The following is a 15,573-nucleotide window of genomic DNA, read 5'->3' on the forward strand; positions in this document are numbered from 1 at the left end:
ATCTACAATAGGTACCAAACATCTACAACAGGTACCAAACATCTACAATAGGTACCAAACATCTACAACAGATACCAAACATCTACAACAGATACCAAACATCTACAATAGGTACCAAACATCTACAATAGGTACCAAACATCTACAACAGGTACCAAACATCTACAACAGGTACCAAACATCTACAATAGGTACCAAACATCTACAATAGGTACCAAACATCTACAATAGGTACCAAACATCTACAATAGGTATGAAACATCTACAACAGGTACCAAACATCTACAATAGGTACCAAACATCTACAACAGGTTCCAAACATCTACAATAGGTACCAAACATCTACAATAGGTACCAAACATCTACAACAGGTACCAAACATCTGCAACAGATACCAAACATCTACAACAGGTACCAAACATCTACAACAGGTACCAAACATCTACAACAGGTACCAAACATCTACAACAGGTACCAAACATCTACAACAGATACCAAACATCTACAATAGGTATCAAACATCTACAACAGACTACAACTAAAGATGCATGATAGAGCGGGCGCATGTTCTGAGCGTATGTTTGCCTTGACACAGAGGTCCAGGGTTTAAATCTGACCTCTGGTGTCTATGACACGTTCACGACAGTGTTACGTCACTCTTAAGTAGATACCTTCACGTAAAGTTTAACCAACTTGTTTCACTCCTGATGGATAGAAGTAGTGACACATTGATAAACACATTGGGATTTCACAGTTTCCCCTATCCATGTTGTCCAATACTGTAGGATACGGAGGAAGGAGTCAGTCAAAAGACGAGCTGTCTCCCTCTCGGTCTCGCTGCTTTCTGGAGCTGTCGCCTGCCAAACAAACATGGACCTGTCACACCACTTGTGTCTGTTGATGTTACACAGTACCTGTTAATGAATGAGTGGTGATTATAGATGACAAACACCCTGTGGTGTCCGCATCAACACCATACTGCTATGTCATATTGTCAGATTGTGTGTGTGTGTGTGTGTGTGTGTGTGTGTGTGTGTGTGTGTGTGTGTGTGTGTGTGTGTGTGTGTGTGTGTGTGTGTGTGTGTGTGGAGGTACAGTATATCGACCCTGACACTGGCATTGTGTTGGAAAAAGTCCAAGTTGTGGTTTTTGATTTTATGAGGACGAAGAGAGGCTAGAGTATAAATGGAGAGTTACCAAAAGATTTAATTAAACAGCATAAAGATGATATGATAAAGACAATAAATACACAAAACATAACACTGCAGATGGCAGCGGACTGCACGGTGTTCCTTCTTTAGAGACTCATCCAACAGCCCAGAATTACATTCCCTACACCTTATTGGTCCGCCGTTGGCATGGCAACGAAGAGGACATGTCTTGTTGGCTTCTTTGCTGTCCAATGAGAAGGACACGGCTCCAAGCTCTGTCCCTTTGGGGTCATTATCGGACACAGATCTGAAGGTTTTACCATGTAGATGAGAAATTCTAACAAAAACACAGTTAATTACCATTGATTGGTCTTAGCCTCGTCTAAGGCACCAGGGGGTCGGAGACAGAAGGTTACTTCCGGTTGTGAAGCAAAAGGTTTCTTCCTATGTGTTAAGTGCCAGACATGACCTGATAAACAACTTTTAGAAGATGTGTGTGTGTGTCTGTGTGTTAAGTAGTGGAATGCTAATTAAGGTGATCAGTATTGGATCAATCTGGCTGCAGAATACAGGCCTGCATTAAACAGAAATACATTGTTTTTAACAATTGTTATCCATCCCTATAAATCCAGTTATTTTTTGTGACTGAGTTTTATTGGTTTTTGAAGGAAAACTCATTCAAGTTTGGGGGTAGCAATATATTAACATAAACAAGGTTAAAGTTCATGTGTACATTGATCTCTTTTTTTACAAGTTTTACAGTTAAAAAATCAACGGAATACAAATATTCAGTTAATCTAAGTACACATCTTGAACTCTGACTAGTTTAATACATTATTAGATCATCCAAAACTACAGTTTATAAAGTACAGCCATAATCAGAGAGGATACAGCGGCACTCATTTCCGTCTCAGCAGACGCTGGACCAGCTGGTTGAGGGACTTCAGCGGGTAACCGGTCCCACGCCGGCTCTCTGACCTCTGACCCCAGTCCACCTTTTCACTGACTCTGCAATCTGTTACAAGAGCCACGAGCTCTCGGATCCTTGAGACTTTAAACTGTAGCTGTGTAGTGTCTAAATGTTGTCCCACAAGCCGTTCTGTCTTGACATGAATACAAGGACAAGGAAAATACAAAGGAAACAGGGACGTTTTTGGCATTGAACTGCAGATAATGTCCATATGTTATGTATTTATTCTGAAACGCCTCAGATTACCTTCTTCACAGTTTGTAAAAAACAACAGTTTTCAGTTGGCAGCCTTGACTGTAAAATATGTTGAGTCTCTCTGGTTTTAGGGAAAATTATGATATTACATCAGCTAAAGGTGCAGTTATAACTGCAGATGTAGATATGTTAATTAAAAGGCTTTTCACTGCCATCACACGGGACAGTGGCCATGCTGTGTATTTGCTGTGAAATTGTGTATCTCCTCTAAGGTATTTGCTGTAAACAGAAGGCTGATAGGAGCTAGACAGGGCTTCCCTAAGAACTGGGAACTCTGCTATCCTATGGACACGATTATGGTTTAATATGAGTTTATTTCTGCTAAACTAGGAGGACGACAGACCAAGAGACTGTTTTTAAGGGAGTGCTTGGATTTAGCGACTGGACCGACAGGATCCATTACATCTAAAAGGACCATTGAGCTATTTTCTTCCTTGTCTTGGTTCCAGACATCATCATATGGAACCAAGACATTATTTTGGAGTTTATGGGCCCCCTATCTTGCTTTTTTTTTTTTACCTTTACTGCAAAAATATCTAGAAGCTGTTACTTTAAAAAGTAATATTGATCAGCTCTTCAGTGCAGGGAAAAAGTGAGTCAGTGAAGCTAATGGTCCTGTTCACACATGCCTGCTTCCTCTAATGTCACGCCAACAGGAGCAAAAGCTGCAACAATATCCCAAAGAATGACTCAGTGAAAAGACGTACATACTGAATAAAGAATTTGGGATTCGTAATCTCTCTGCACGGCAGATATGAATATTAATAAAGCCTCACACGTAGGCGTGACAAATGGAGGAGTTCAGGTAAAATGAGCAGTTTGTTTAGGTTGTCTATATAACACAATACATCAAAAGGAGCCATAACGGTGACTAAGAAGCTGGGGGGGGGAGGAAATGCAGCCTGCTGACGTGGGAGTACATTCATATTTATCTCACGTAAATGTCATTTGGAACAGCTCGGAGCTCCCATAACGTGGACGGGTTGAAGTGTGGGTAACCTGTGGCCTTTAAACCCACCTTTTTAGGAGAGCTTTTGACTGATCTCTTGCCCTTTTCCTTGTTGTTTTTGTTTATTTTGTTTTTATTTTTTATTTTCATGCTCTCCATGTGTTTTTTATTTGAGGACTTACCTGTTTTATCATGTAGCATTTTGGGATTTGCACAAATATAAAATGCATTACAAATTAAATGTATTATTATTATTATTATCAAACTGCATGAAGTTCTTTCAGCAATGTAATGTTATGAAAGAGACAGAGTTCGGAGATGTGGTAGACGATAGGAACCCCATGTGGGAACTATTCGCAGCTTTCCTGATGACTCACACAGGTGATAACATGCTCCATGTGCTATTTTTGGGCCATGCTAAAACTGCTTCATAATCAAAATTCACACGCAGCGGCACACAGCTGCGTTAGTGTGCTGTTGGGCCGGAGACAATAAAGTTCTAATTAGATTAACACACTACCTGCACATGTGAAGAGGTGTGGACATGCACATTGAAAGAGTGGTGTCATTTTCAGATCATTTGTGCGTGTGTTCAGGACATTATTACACCGCATAGTTTGGTATTTGTCACTTTAAATGATAATGCATATTTTTAATGTGACTTATTGTGTTGAGCACCAAAATCTTTCAAACACATCGGGAAATGTTGGTCTGGAAAAGGTGTGGGAGTTTTGACATTTAAATGGGTGCAGGACCCTTAGATTCATAGTCTGCTTGTACGTTGATGACATTTACTCCACATAAAACTGCCAGTGGAGAGAACAAAGTGAGGAAAGTCATCAAAATTAGGACGAAATGATGGGGATGGTGAGAGATGGATTTCAGCTTTGGCTGAGGGATGTGAGTCTTGCAGCCAACTGGTACCCTTGTGTGTGTGTGTGTGTGTGTGTGTGTGTGTGTGCGTGTGGGTGTGAGTATGTGTGTGTGTGTGTGTTTCTAAAACTTGCAGCATAAATATTTCACAGCTATGTACTTAGCACAGTGTGTGACGACCCTTAAGCTTAAGACTTAAGCTCATACATACAGTATATACACTTCTTAGATGGCGCTTTTACGCTGCTTGTCTACTGCGTATTCTACAGTATGTACTTTTACTCCTTGTGAAGGACATGAGAGTTTCTTTTTGGGAACCAGGAGGTCTATTTCTTCCTCCTCACCTGCAGTGAGGTCAGCAGAAGCAGGTTTATGAGCTCTGTGAATTTCTCTCGAAGGTACTTCAAAGAAAACCTCTTTACTCCTGTGATCTTGAACAGTTCAACTTCGTTTTTAAACAGGAACCAGACAACCTAGAAAACCACATTTTAGAAAAAGAGAGACAAATTGTGAAAAGGCACAAGGCCACCTCCAGATTTAGCAGAACAGAAACCCTTTTTCACTGTAATGCACGATTCAAATGAATAGATCTGCAGTTGTTGTTGCAGTGTTGGTTCGACTCTGTGGTCATTGTCCAGGCTGTAGTTCTTTCTGTTGGATTAGCATTAACAACTTAAGTAGTGTACCATTTGTTTTTCCTAAACTTGCGCACACATACTCACTCACTAAAACACGCTTGAACAATTTTTAGTGCCAGTCTGGTAGATACTGTGTTGGCGCAGTCAGATGCTGCATTTGGATTGCATAGATTAATATGAAAATGTAATTTAAATTGTGTATATATAGAACACAAAGTGATTCTAAATTAAAGAAAAAGTGGATGCTGGGGGTGTGGCCTGGACCAACTGCCACTTTGCTCTTTGAAAGCTAAGATGTCTCTCTCATGGGGGGGCCAAATTCTCTGCAGAGAAAGTAGAGAAAGGGGAGGTAACCTTGCCCCTTATGACCTCATAAGGAGCAAGAATCCGGATCGTCCCATCTGAGCTTTCATTTTCTCAAAGACAGAGCGGGATGCCCAGGGCTCGGTTTACACCTATCACCATTTCTAGCCACTGGGGGACCAAAGGGAGGCTGGGGGAGTCATATTAATGTTAAAATAAAACTTTAAAGTGAGTGATTTTCATGCCATGGGACCTTTTAAAGGTGTCCACAGACCGAGAATTAAGTCCAAAAGGAAAGAGAGTTCCAACGTTTAAGACTTCCAAAGCATGAACTCTATTACAGATATTAAGAGGATACTGGTGACTTGGTGACGCATTATAAACAAGTAGAGTTTAATATGAGGGTCCAGCGCTGGAGAAAGGTCTCGCTACGCCGCTTATCTATTCTCTGAGAGGGGAAAAAACACTCCGGCTTGTTTATATTTCTTTAGACCAATCACAGCCATCCTGGGTCCTGGATTCAGCAACCATGCCCTTAGGGGGAAGAAAGTGGGGGGGTAGGTGGGTATGATGTATCCGATGTCAGCCTTTATCCCAGGAATCTACATCTCGTTAATCGTCGCTATAATTCAACTGACCCCCGCCCCAAGTATACTTGCTCTGTTGAGAAATATAAACTATACTATATATATACTATTGTGTTTTTTTGGGGGCTTTAAGAACACAACAGGACGCCACCAAATGGGCCGTTTTTGTGACACCCACTCTGCTTCACAACCCTGCGGAAAATTGTTAACTTTTCTTGGTGTAAATACCCACAATCTCTAATCTGACCGCAGCCGAGGCGTGCAGCTCCACCAGCCTGCTGATGATGCCCAATCTCCACGGGGTCCTTTTATTCCAGTCACACACAGCCATGTGGAGGCAAGTGATCAAATATTCTCTTGCATCAAAGTTGCATAACGAGGACGTGTTTTAAATGATATTCCGCAGTAATCCCGATCAGAGCCGACAGCTGCATGAAGAGAAGAGCGTTATGCATTTCCATACTTATTTTATATGCATTCCATATGCATACTCTCTGGCCTGTGTGATTTTCGTGGCCTTTTATTCCCCCCCACTGTGTTCTGACGTGCACACCAAATCACCACTCCTGTTCAGGACTATGCTGCCAGTGTTGGTGCAGAAACGTCCAGATTGAATGAGTGACAGGGAGCAGTCAGCATCCATCCACTTCTCATTCCCTCGCTCCAGATTTTCTGCCAAACCATGGGGGCAAGAAGGCGACAAAGAAAGAAGAAATTCCGCTTGGTCCCTCCGTCATTTCTTTCTTCTGTCTGATCCACGTCTTATCAGGTCTAGTTAATCATCTATTTTTCATCAACTCTATTCTTTCACCACTTAAAATTCTAATGAGAGTTGTCTGTGAGAAGGCAGGGTTCGACAGGAATCCTGATGAATCCTGATGTGTCCTGATGTGTCCTGTTAGAGTCCTCCCCATCCAGCTTTGTGTGTTTCAGAATCAACCAATTGGGAAGAAGAGTCCCTCTGTCGTGTCTTTCATATCAGCAGACTAATGGAAGTCACCTTAAGCATCCACCAATTCAGTAGTTCACATTGAAAATATGATGTATTGATTTTTTTTTAAATAATGGTTGTTGTATTTCAGGGTTGGTATTTGTTGTGGTGCATTGAGATTACTTTTTATGTCGAAGTACACCTGCAGAAATACAGCGTCAGGGTCTCACTACAGTTCAGTGACTCACCTTTTGTGATGTCCAAAAAACAACAAGCTGCTGTAAGAGACGGCCCAGGATTTAAACCTTTTTTAGTCTGTCGTATGTGATAAAACATTTGGAGCATTAATATCATTTTAGCCATTAGCTGACATAACTAAAATGATTGGATTGTCTTTTTTCAACTAAATCTAGGGTACAGCTTTTGATTTAAATAGTCCTGTGGTACTTTCCTTACTGCTTTTTAGTCTTAAGTTATCCTAGAAAATGTAGGACAAAGTGTTGAAAGCCGCGCTTATAAATATTTGAATAACAGCGGATCAAATGGCCGTGTGTAATATGAAAGAAGATGACTGTAGTGCCACACCCACAGATGATTATGACCTAGTTCCACTTGCTTGTTTCACAGGAGGGGGGGTGGGGGGGGGGCAAATTGGGCTGTTCTGCACTGGGACAGGAGCAGCACTTACCAAGACTCTAGCTAAGCTTCCATCCACACGTCTACCGAATTAATGTGAAGTTTGGTAAAAAAAAAACTCATGCGAATATAGTTGGTGAAAGTGTGTTTCCATCCAACGGCTTTAAAAACAACTTGTGGTGGTGACGTCACATCACGCTGTTTTGCGATCAAATCGGTATATCGGAAACATTTGAGACAATGTAAGGTGTTTCCTTTCAATTTCACACTGAATCGCACAATGTCCAAGATACCATTAGCAAACAAAGTTTTTCTAGACAAAATGGATCACGTCCACCAACACATGATCAATATGGGACAAATGGTAATAGTGCTAATGTTCCAGCTGATAGCAACATAACAAGCTTTAACAAGAAAACACCTACGCTATCAACACACCGTATATTGATCAAGATACAATCAGATGAGACTGAATGTCTTTCTTCTGAATTTTGCTGTTTCCATAATGCATTTCTCATTCAATATCACTTCATTTGGATAAAAACATGACAGCCAGGTCCATCTTTGATGAGACCGCAGCAGTGCATACTGGAGAGAAACTAAATCTAAAGTAGAGATCCCATTACACTGGTATTGATCATTATCAATACCAACGTTGGTTTCAATATTATCGATATTAGGATCGACGTGCCCACCTCTAATATAGATGCAATCCATTTACTAGCAAATAGTTAGCATAGCAGCTAAAACAAAGCCCTAGAATAAGATTCACATACATTTCAGTTATGTTCTATTCATTTTCATGGAGCTATGTCACAGTACTCAATGCACTCAATGTTTAAACTCCATCCTCCTTTGTAATGAATAACTGTGGCAAACTTCATTTGACATTACAGCAATTTCCCTCCGCTCTAATTGTCCTTGGAAAGCAGCAATCATTGCTCGCTATAACAGAAATCGTTTCCCATTCATCAGCAGGCATAATAAGCTTTATTATGGTTACAATGACGGAGCTCTTTCTCTGACTTCTCTGTCAAGGACAAGTATTTTTAGATATTTAGCAAAGATGAAAGCAGTGAGAGCCAAACAAATAGGAGCGAGGAAGGAAAGTTCTGGATTTGCACCACAACTGAGCAAAATACTGCACATACATGAAGAATTTGAGTTGTGTTTGTCAGAGTTTAGCAAATTTTGTCTTTAAGCTTGTTGAGTGTCATTTATTTATCTGGTCAACCTATTCCAACGTTTTAGACACAGACATGGAATTAATAATTATTGGTTTGATGGGAAATTGACGATTCTGTTAAGGAAACACGTCAAACTTTCTGAAGGGAAGAATTCTAACCTCCCCACCAAATACGCCAAAGTCTTCAACAGACCTAGGGAATACACTGGCGTTGAAAATCAACCTTTTCAGGACGTACAGCCTAAGCCTCCAACACATGGAGTTTTATTCATGTCTTTGTTTAAGAGCGTGTTCTTTCAATTTGAGCATTTTTCATTGATTTCACATTCAGATTTTGTAATAATTTCACTCAAAACATGCTCTTACATACAAATAGCCCCTGCTCATGCTCCCTAACCCTTTGCTCTGCTTCTGCTCAAACCTTCTGCTTAGAGACAGGTTGTTACTACTGACATATTTCCTTCTCTCAGCTTTAGCCCTTCTCCTCTACTCAGGTTGCTTCTGTGCACTTGCAGATCTTCTCCTCTCGGATTTATCCTGCGCTCTTGGATTTCTTTGTGTCAAAATCCATAAACTCATAGAATTGTGTGGTGTTGACCAATGAGATGATCCCTGCCCCGTTAAGGGTGCGTTTGTTTTAGGTCAGAACGTCCCTTGCGGGTGGCTACACTGGTCCAACACATCCACTTCCTGTTTAACCCATGCTTGCAACATGTTTATAACTGAGAATACTGATAAAATGTCACGTGGCTTCCAATGAAACATGAACATCTTCACTAGTCAGGTACATGGTCTGTTTCACCTGCATGTGACTTACAGTCCTCGTTGCTCATTGCCTTTTCTTGCTCACTGGTTTTGAAAGATGTGTGTTTCGTTTTTTGTTTTTTTTAAACATCAGGAGCTGGAGCAGCAGTTTGAGAGTGAGCGCCTCTCGCTGGAGGAGCAGAAGACAACTCTCAGGCAGCAGCTGGACGAGCTGAGGGACGAGCTGACCTCCAAACTCAACGCAGCCAATGCAGAGGTAAGGCATGTGCAGCTTCACCTGTGGACCTTGTCACGACCAGTTCAGACTTGGACCCCAGTGCAGAAGGAGGCGAGGAGAGGGCAACGATTAGTATAAGAGAATTTAATTAAGTTAAAAAAGTTACTCAAGGATCATTTAAAAACAAAAGAACGTGAGCTGGTGAAAGAGGAAAACTCCAGGAACACAGAAAACCGCTGACACAGGCAGATCCACATAAGAATGATGACGAAGCAACACCAGACAAAGGAAGCGCACTTAATGCCATATATATATATATATATATATATATATATATATATATGCATCAACATTGCAATTAGCCGTTTTACGATGCAAAACATATTTAGTATCTATGTTTTGCATCGTAAAACAGCTAATTGCAACGTTGATGCATCTTCTAATGGCTAAATTATTTGGAAACTTTGTTTGTTGTTGTAATAAATGTCCCATTCATTACTTATTGTTGAGAATGTCACCTCCAAAAGTTAGAGAGCCCAGAGTCTGAATCCTTAATGGTGTGTGAGACTTGAATAGTAAGTACCTAATAATAAAGGGTATTTACCATTTGAAAGATGAAGTATTACCAGCTGAACAATAAGGTGAGAGCCACTTCCAAATATGCAGCTCCCATTTTTCTTAAAGGACACAACAAAATGACCCATGGGGAAAATAAACTGTATATATCCCTTGTGAGCCCAACTTGTGGTGCATGTATTTAAAAAGACAAAGAGAGAGACAGAACCTCCCTTCTCTCGGTTTCCCTGGTCTTATCTTCCTGTGTAGAAACCCACTGCCACGCTGGATGTGTTGCTGTTGTGCTTTAAACATTGAGGCAAATTATTTTCTGATGCATTTCAAAACTATGTTGCCACGTTCGCAAAAAGTACATGGGCCTGGCTCATTTAAAAATCCCAAGTAGAAATGGTTATTGAGTGCATTTCTGATGGAATTCCACCTCGCTGAGCATAAGATGCTGATGTAGTTTTAAGGGTAATGCCACACTGAGACAAGTTGTGAATGTAGTTCATTCCCACTGTATAACTGTTTGTCTAACTGTCTGTCTGCCTGTCTGTCTGTCTCTGTCTAACTATCTGTCTGTCTGTCTGTCCTCCCCACAGCTGATCCGGCTGCAGGAGGAGGTGCGGCAGGGGGAGCGGGACATGGGAACAGCTGAGGGACAGATCTCCACTCTGAAGGAGGCGCAGGACAAACTGCTGGAGGAGCTGGACGCCACCAGGGCCCGGCTGAGGGAGACCAGCAACCTGCTCACTGCCCTGCAGGTCAGCACGCACAGGCACACACACACACACACACACACACACACACACACACACACACGCACACGCACACACGCACACACGCACACACACACACACGCGCACACGCACACACGCACACGCACACACACACGCACGCGCACACACACACACGCACGCGGGGTTATTTTGTACTTATGAGGACACCTCGCATAATGCGGTATTTTTTCACAAATATAATATTAATTAATTAATTAATTAATTTATATTCAAAAGTAACCATGAATTTCTGACTTATTTAGTCACAAATTAGATGATGATTAGATTAAATGTTAGGAAATTAGAAGAAAATCACTTTCCAGTGCTTGTTTAGTTTGGCCACACCCAACATTTTCACTTTCTAATGATGTAACACAGAAAATAAGTCCTCTTTTATTATTTTTTATTTGATAATTGACTACACAATGTTTCGCTGTTCATATTTATTCAATTTATTTTCTTTTTATCAACTCCTTAAGTAATTAATTCAATAATTTGAGTCCTATGACGCTGACTTGGGCTTTGACCAGAGTGGGATTTTGAAGGATTTCCCTGTCTTCATGTTTTTGGTTCGACTCTGCCAACAGCAACATTTAGTGTTGTTTTTCTCCAAAAGGCTTCAACCTTTCTTCACGCTACAGAAAATCCAAAAAGTTTTCAGAGTTGCCCAAGGAACTGGATTGGACCTAGTCAGGGCAGAAAGACCTCTGAGCAACGTTTAGACTACAATGGCACACTAACCTCTGTGTGTGTGTGTGTGTGTGTGTGTGTGTGTGTGTGTGTGTGTGTGTGTATGGGTATGTGTGTGTGTGTGTGTGTGTGTGTGTGTGTGTGTGTGTCTGTCTTGTTTTGTCTGTCAGGGAGAGTTGGAGATCCAAAAGCGTCAGCATGAAGCCAAACTCATCACCACCAAAGAAGAAGAAAAACTTAAGATGGACAAGATGGCTCTGGAGCTAGAGCTCAAATGGACCGAAACACTCAGGTAGGTGTGTGTGTGTGTGTGTGTGTGTGTGTGTGTGTGTGTGTGTGTGTGTGTGTGTGTGCGCGCGCGCGTGCAACCGTATCTGATAACACCCACCATCCTCAATCTTGTCCTTTAACAAAGAGAGACACACACACACCACACACACACACACACACACACACACACACACACCCCACACACCCTCTTACAGGTCATCCGGATCCCAGTACTGACCGTGACGGAGCTTCTCAGCTCGATCTCTGTTAACGTCCACAGACCATTTCAAGTGTTATTATCCATAAACCTTAAAACAATGAAATGGACTGTTATGAGGTGTGGAGTGATGTGCGTTTTTAGCATTAAAATCTGCAGCCTCTAAATGACTTTGTTAGAGTTTATCTCAGCATTAAGTTGGGTCTTAATGGTCAAAGCATTGCCATTTAAATAAAGATTTAGTCTTTTTTCAATAAGGGACTGGACTGAAGTTGTTGCTTCAAATCACAGATGAATAAGTGAACATATACACTTATATAACAGCGATTTACTCAGATAATTGTCACTTTAACCAAATGGTGCCAGTCACATCTTGAAGGCTCCCTCTCTATGGTCCCGAGACCCCTTAAGTCCCTGGACCTGTGTCTGGGTAGCCCAGTATTCTATGTTCTCAAACCTTGGAGAGATAATACTAAACTAATGGGCTAGATCTGAGAGCTAAGGGAGACGTACTGCATGTTGACTGTCACATCAAACCCACTTTTAGACAGAAGCGTGACATTTTGGACTTTTAAAAAGCTGTACGTTTCTGTAAATAACATCCCAGAGAACGGTCTAGACCTGCTCTCTTCTGAAAAACGCAGTGAGACAACTGTTGTTGTGATTTGGAGCTATATAAATAACATTGAATTGAATTCCATAAGTTATTAAGTCAGTGCTAAAACTCACTGGAGATTTGAAAACTGTAAGACGTCCAGGTTTCCAACCAAGCCGCCCCACTTTAATAATTTAATAATACTTTAATAATTCCCAGTGGCTTCGGCCTGGTAGGGGTGAACTAAGACCCGGTGGGCCACCAGGCTTATAAACCCTGCATGCATATTGTTATTAGAGTGTATGACAGCCAAAAATTAACAATAAGCAGTTTGGACGTGCCAAAAAATAGGGAACTTGGTAACAGTGCCTCCCATTACTTTGCTCATTGTTAGTTTTTCAATTGTATAATATCCCATTCAGTTGATCTCTTGATCGTCATTTCTAATGACCAAATGAAAGGACCCTTACCCAGAAATATATCTTCATTTGATTTTTGCATTGGCTTCTTCTTCTTATAGCGCCAACACTGTAATTAAAGGGCTTCTCCCTGTCATCATGTGCTACTACGATCACCTGGTCACTTCTTTGTGTCTGCAACTCTTTGATCTGTTAAAGCCTTTTAAAGGTTACAATGATAATGTTTGATATTTTTACCCTTTCCTCACTCTCTTTAGCCCTTAGATTTCTTTGTGCCTCACCCTTAATATCTTTTATTACTCTTCTCCCCTTCCTGTTTCACTCTGCTCTGATCCTTTGTTCTTCTTTGTGCTGTCGCTGTTTGACTTAAGCCAATGCTTCCAACATCGGATCAAATCCTTTTGTATATCCGGTCTCAGATTACTTTTAAATTACACAGGAAATAAAGGTAATTTGGTTAAAGCTTGAGCGCTGCACAGAGGTTAGATATAAACGCTTAACTTTGCTATAATCTCAACCAAGCCACAGATCAGGATGGCAAACAGTACCTGATTGTTTTTAATGGTTTGTATTGGCCTCGCGAGCCTCTCATTTCCAAGTTGAAGGAGAAAAAAGGCACAACAGTAAGAAAGGACCAAATTGTGTCAAGTTTTACATCAAATTATGAAAGAACTGATGTCAAAAACACCAGGAAGCAGTTTAGGAACCTTTAGCATCCTTCTCCTATCTCCCATCTCGGGAATCATCACAACCTAAATCTGTCAGCAGCGTCTCTCCAGACAGTTGTTTTCTTTTTATATAACTCCCTAGAAGTTTGACTCTTTTCTCACCCAAACACAAACTCCCTCCAACCACTGACATACTTCACTAATCATGCAAATTTGCCTGATTTTGCCTGCTGTATACTTAATATTATTTCAAGCTGTAGGAAAATGGGCTTCCAGACAGGCCCGTAACATCCAATTATTTAACAGTTTGGAATTAAAAGTGACAAAACCCCAACTCAAAGACCTTGAGAATGATGGTGTGACATTAATGATTAAAAATGGCCGCATCAAAGACTGATTAGAGAACAAACTGACCGTGACCAATCTGTCTCAGAGTCATAATAAGAGTGGACCTTGGATGCAGATGTCGGCATACTGTAGAAGCTAACAGTGTACCAGCGTACTGAGCTTGTTTCTATCTGTCACTCTTCCCCTCCTCTCAGTCTCTTCTTCATTAGCTTTCACTCACCTTCCTTTGTCTTTCTGCGCACAGCTCCTTATTCTCAGGAGAACATCTATTCATTTGGTGGTTGGGGTGAGATCACTGTGGTTAGTGAGCCGTCTGAATTAAGGAGGCTGGCTTTAGTCCCTGTTTCACGGGGGGAACAGGCGGTTTCTCTGTGATAGCAGAGTCATTGAAAGAGTTCTCCGGATTACCAAATGTACAGAGGATCAGCGGACTAAAATATCTCAACAACTGTTGGAGGGATTGTTTTGAAATTTTGAACAGGTATTCATGGTTCTCAGAGGATGGCATCTAATGACGTTGGGGATCCAACTTTCCCAGTAGGGTCACCTGCAGAGAGCAGAGTTGGTACAAGATTCCTCAAGCAGGTAGACTGGGTAAGCCCCGCCCACTCTGCCGGTGATTTTATTTCTCCCTGCAGCTCCGTCTGGAAACCTGCACCTTTAATTCTCCCGCTTCAGTTCACATCTTTGCGGGAACCAATCACAAACTGGCTTATCTACCTGGCGCACTATTGGTGGGTTTACCACGATTACGATAGAGAAACAACCAAGCAGCTTCTTGATAATATCTTAACTTGATTATATTCAACATGGCGGCCACTGAACGCCACCGAAGCGCAGCAACCCGTTGATGCTGCTGCGGCTTCTACGTCACCCGGATTGCTACTCTGATTGGCTGAAGGACCATCCAATTGCGTACAGAGTCATTTGAACTCTGCCCGTTGGTCCCGCCTCTTGTGCAGAGAAAATACAGAGCAGACTCCCCAGACCAACGCTCAACCTCATATCTACTGCGCTTGGCTTGGTCCTGTGATACCCAGACTAACCAGCAGGTGTTGTGTACAGCGATATTTGCGTTTGGGAATATGTGTAGCTAGCTTATATTCAAAGGAACACGCCACCTTTTGTTGAAATAGGTTTTGTCACAGTCTCCCCTAGCTGTAGATAGGTGGGCCGACGCATTTTTTGTCTCAGTGCATGCCTTGTTTTAGTTTGGTGCCACACCGGCAACGCCACTGCTTGTTAGCTTAGCATAGTGAATGGAATCCTATGTTGCCAGTTAGCATGTTGTGAGTAAAAATGAGTCAACAAAAAAAAAAAAAAAAACTAATTACTTCTTGTGGCCTGCGTATTCACAACGAGTACAAATAGCAATGCAGATTAAGACTAGATGAGTTCCTAGGCAGATAGTGATTTGGGACAGTGCTCCGGCTGTGCTTCCATCCAACATAGTCGCAAATTAATATCTGGGTAGGAAATCATGAGCTGGAGCATAAGTATACACCCCCTATGTTAAAATACAGGGGGCATAAGTATACAACCCCCTATGTTAAAATACAGGGGCATAA

At 41.5% G+C, this 15,573-nt stretch overlaps 1 protein-coding gene and 1 long non-coding RNA gene across 7 annotated transcripts in view; one reads left to right on the forward strand and one right to left on the reverse strand.

Annotated features, from left to right (window-relative positions):
- fam184a (family with sequence similarity 184 member A) overlaps positions 1 to 15,573 on the forward strand; it is a 125,331-nt gene that overhangs the window by 66,100 nt on the left and 43,658 nt on the right. For all 6 annotated transcript variants that reach the window (XM_034899673.1, XM_034899674.1, XM_034899675.1 and 3 more), the window contains exons 10-12: positions 9,378 to 9,500; positions 10,622 to 10,783; positions 11,659 to 11,780. In XM_034899673.1, coding sequence (XP_034755564.1) covers positions 9,378 to 9,500; positions 10,622 to 10,783; positions 11,659 to 11,780 — 407 coding nt within the window. The remainder of the gene's footprint in view (positions 1 to 9,377; positions 9,501 to 10,621; positions 10,784 to 11,658; positions 11,781 to 15,573) is intronic.
- Positions 624 to 12,586, reverse strand: LOC117961214. The gene is made up of 3 exons (XR_004660348.1): positions 12,576 to 12,586; positions 8,320 to 8,323; positions 624 to 701 (listed from the first exon to the last, which is right to left on the reverse strand). It is a non-coding gene; the product is annotated as an uncharacterized LOC117961214 (long non-coding RNA).

Source organism: Etheostoma cragini, chromosome 18 (assembly GCF_013103735.1).
Source record: "Etheostoma cragini isolate CJK2018 chromosome 18, CSU_Ecrag_1.0, whole genome shotgun sequence".
Lineage (NCBI taxonomy): Eukaryota > Metazoa > Chordata > Actinopteri > Perciformes > Percidae > Etheostoma > Etheostoma cragini.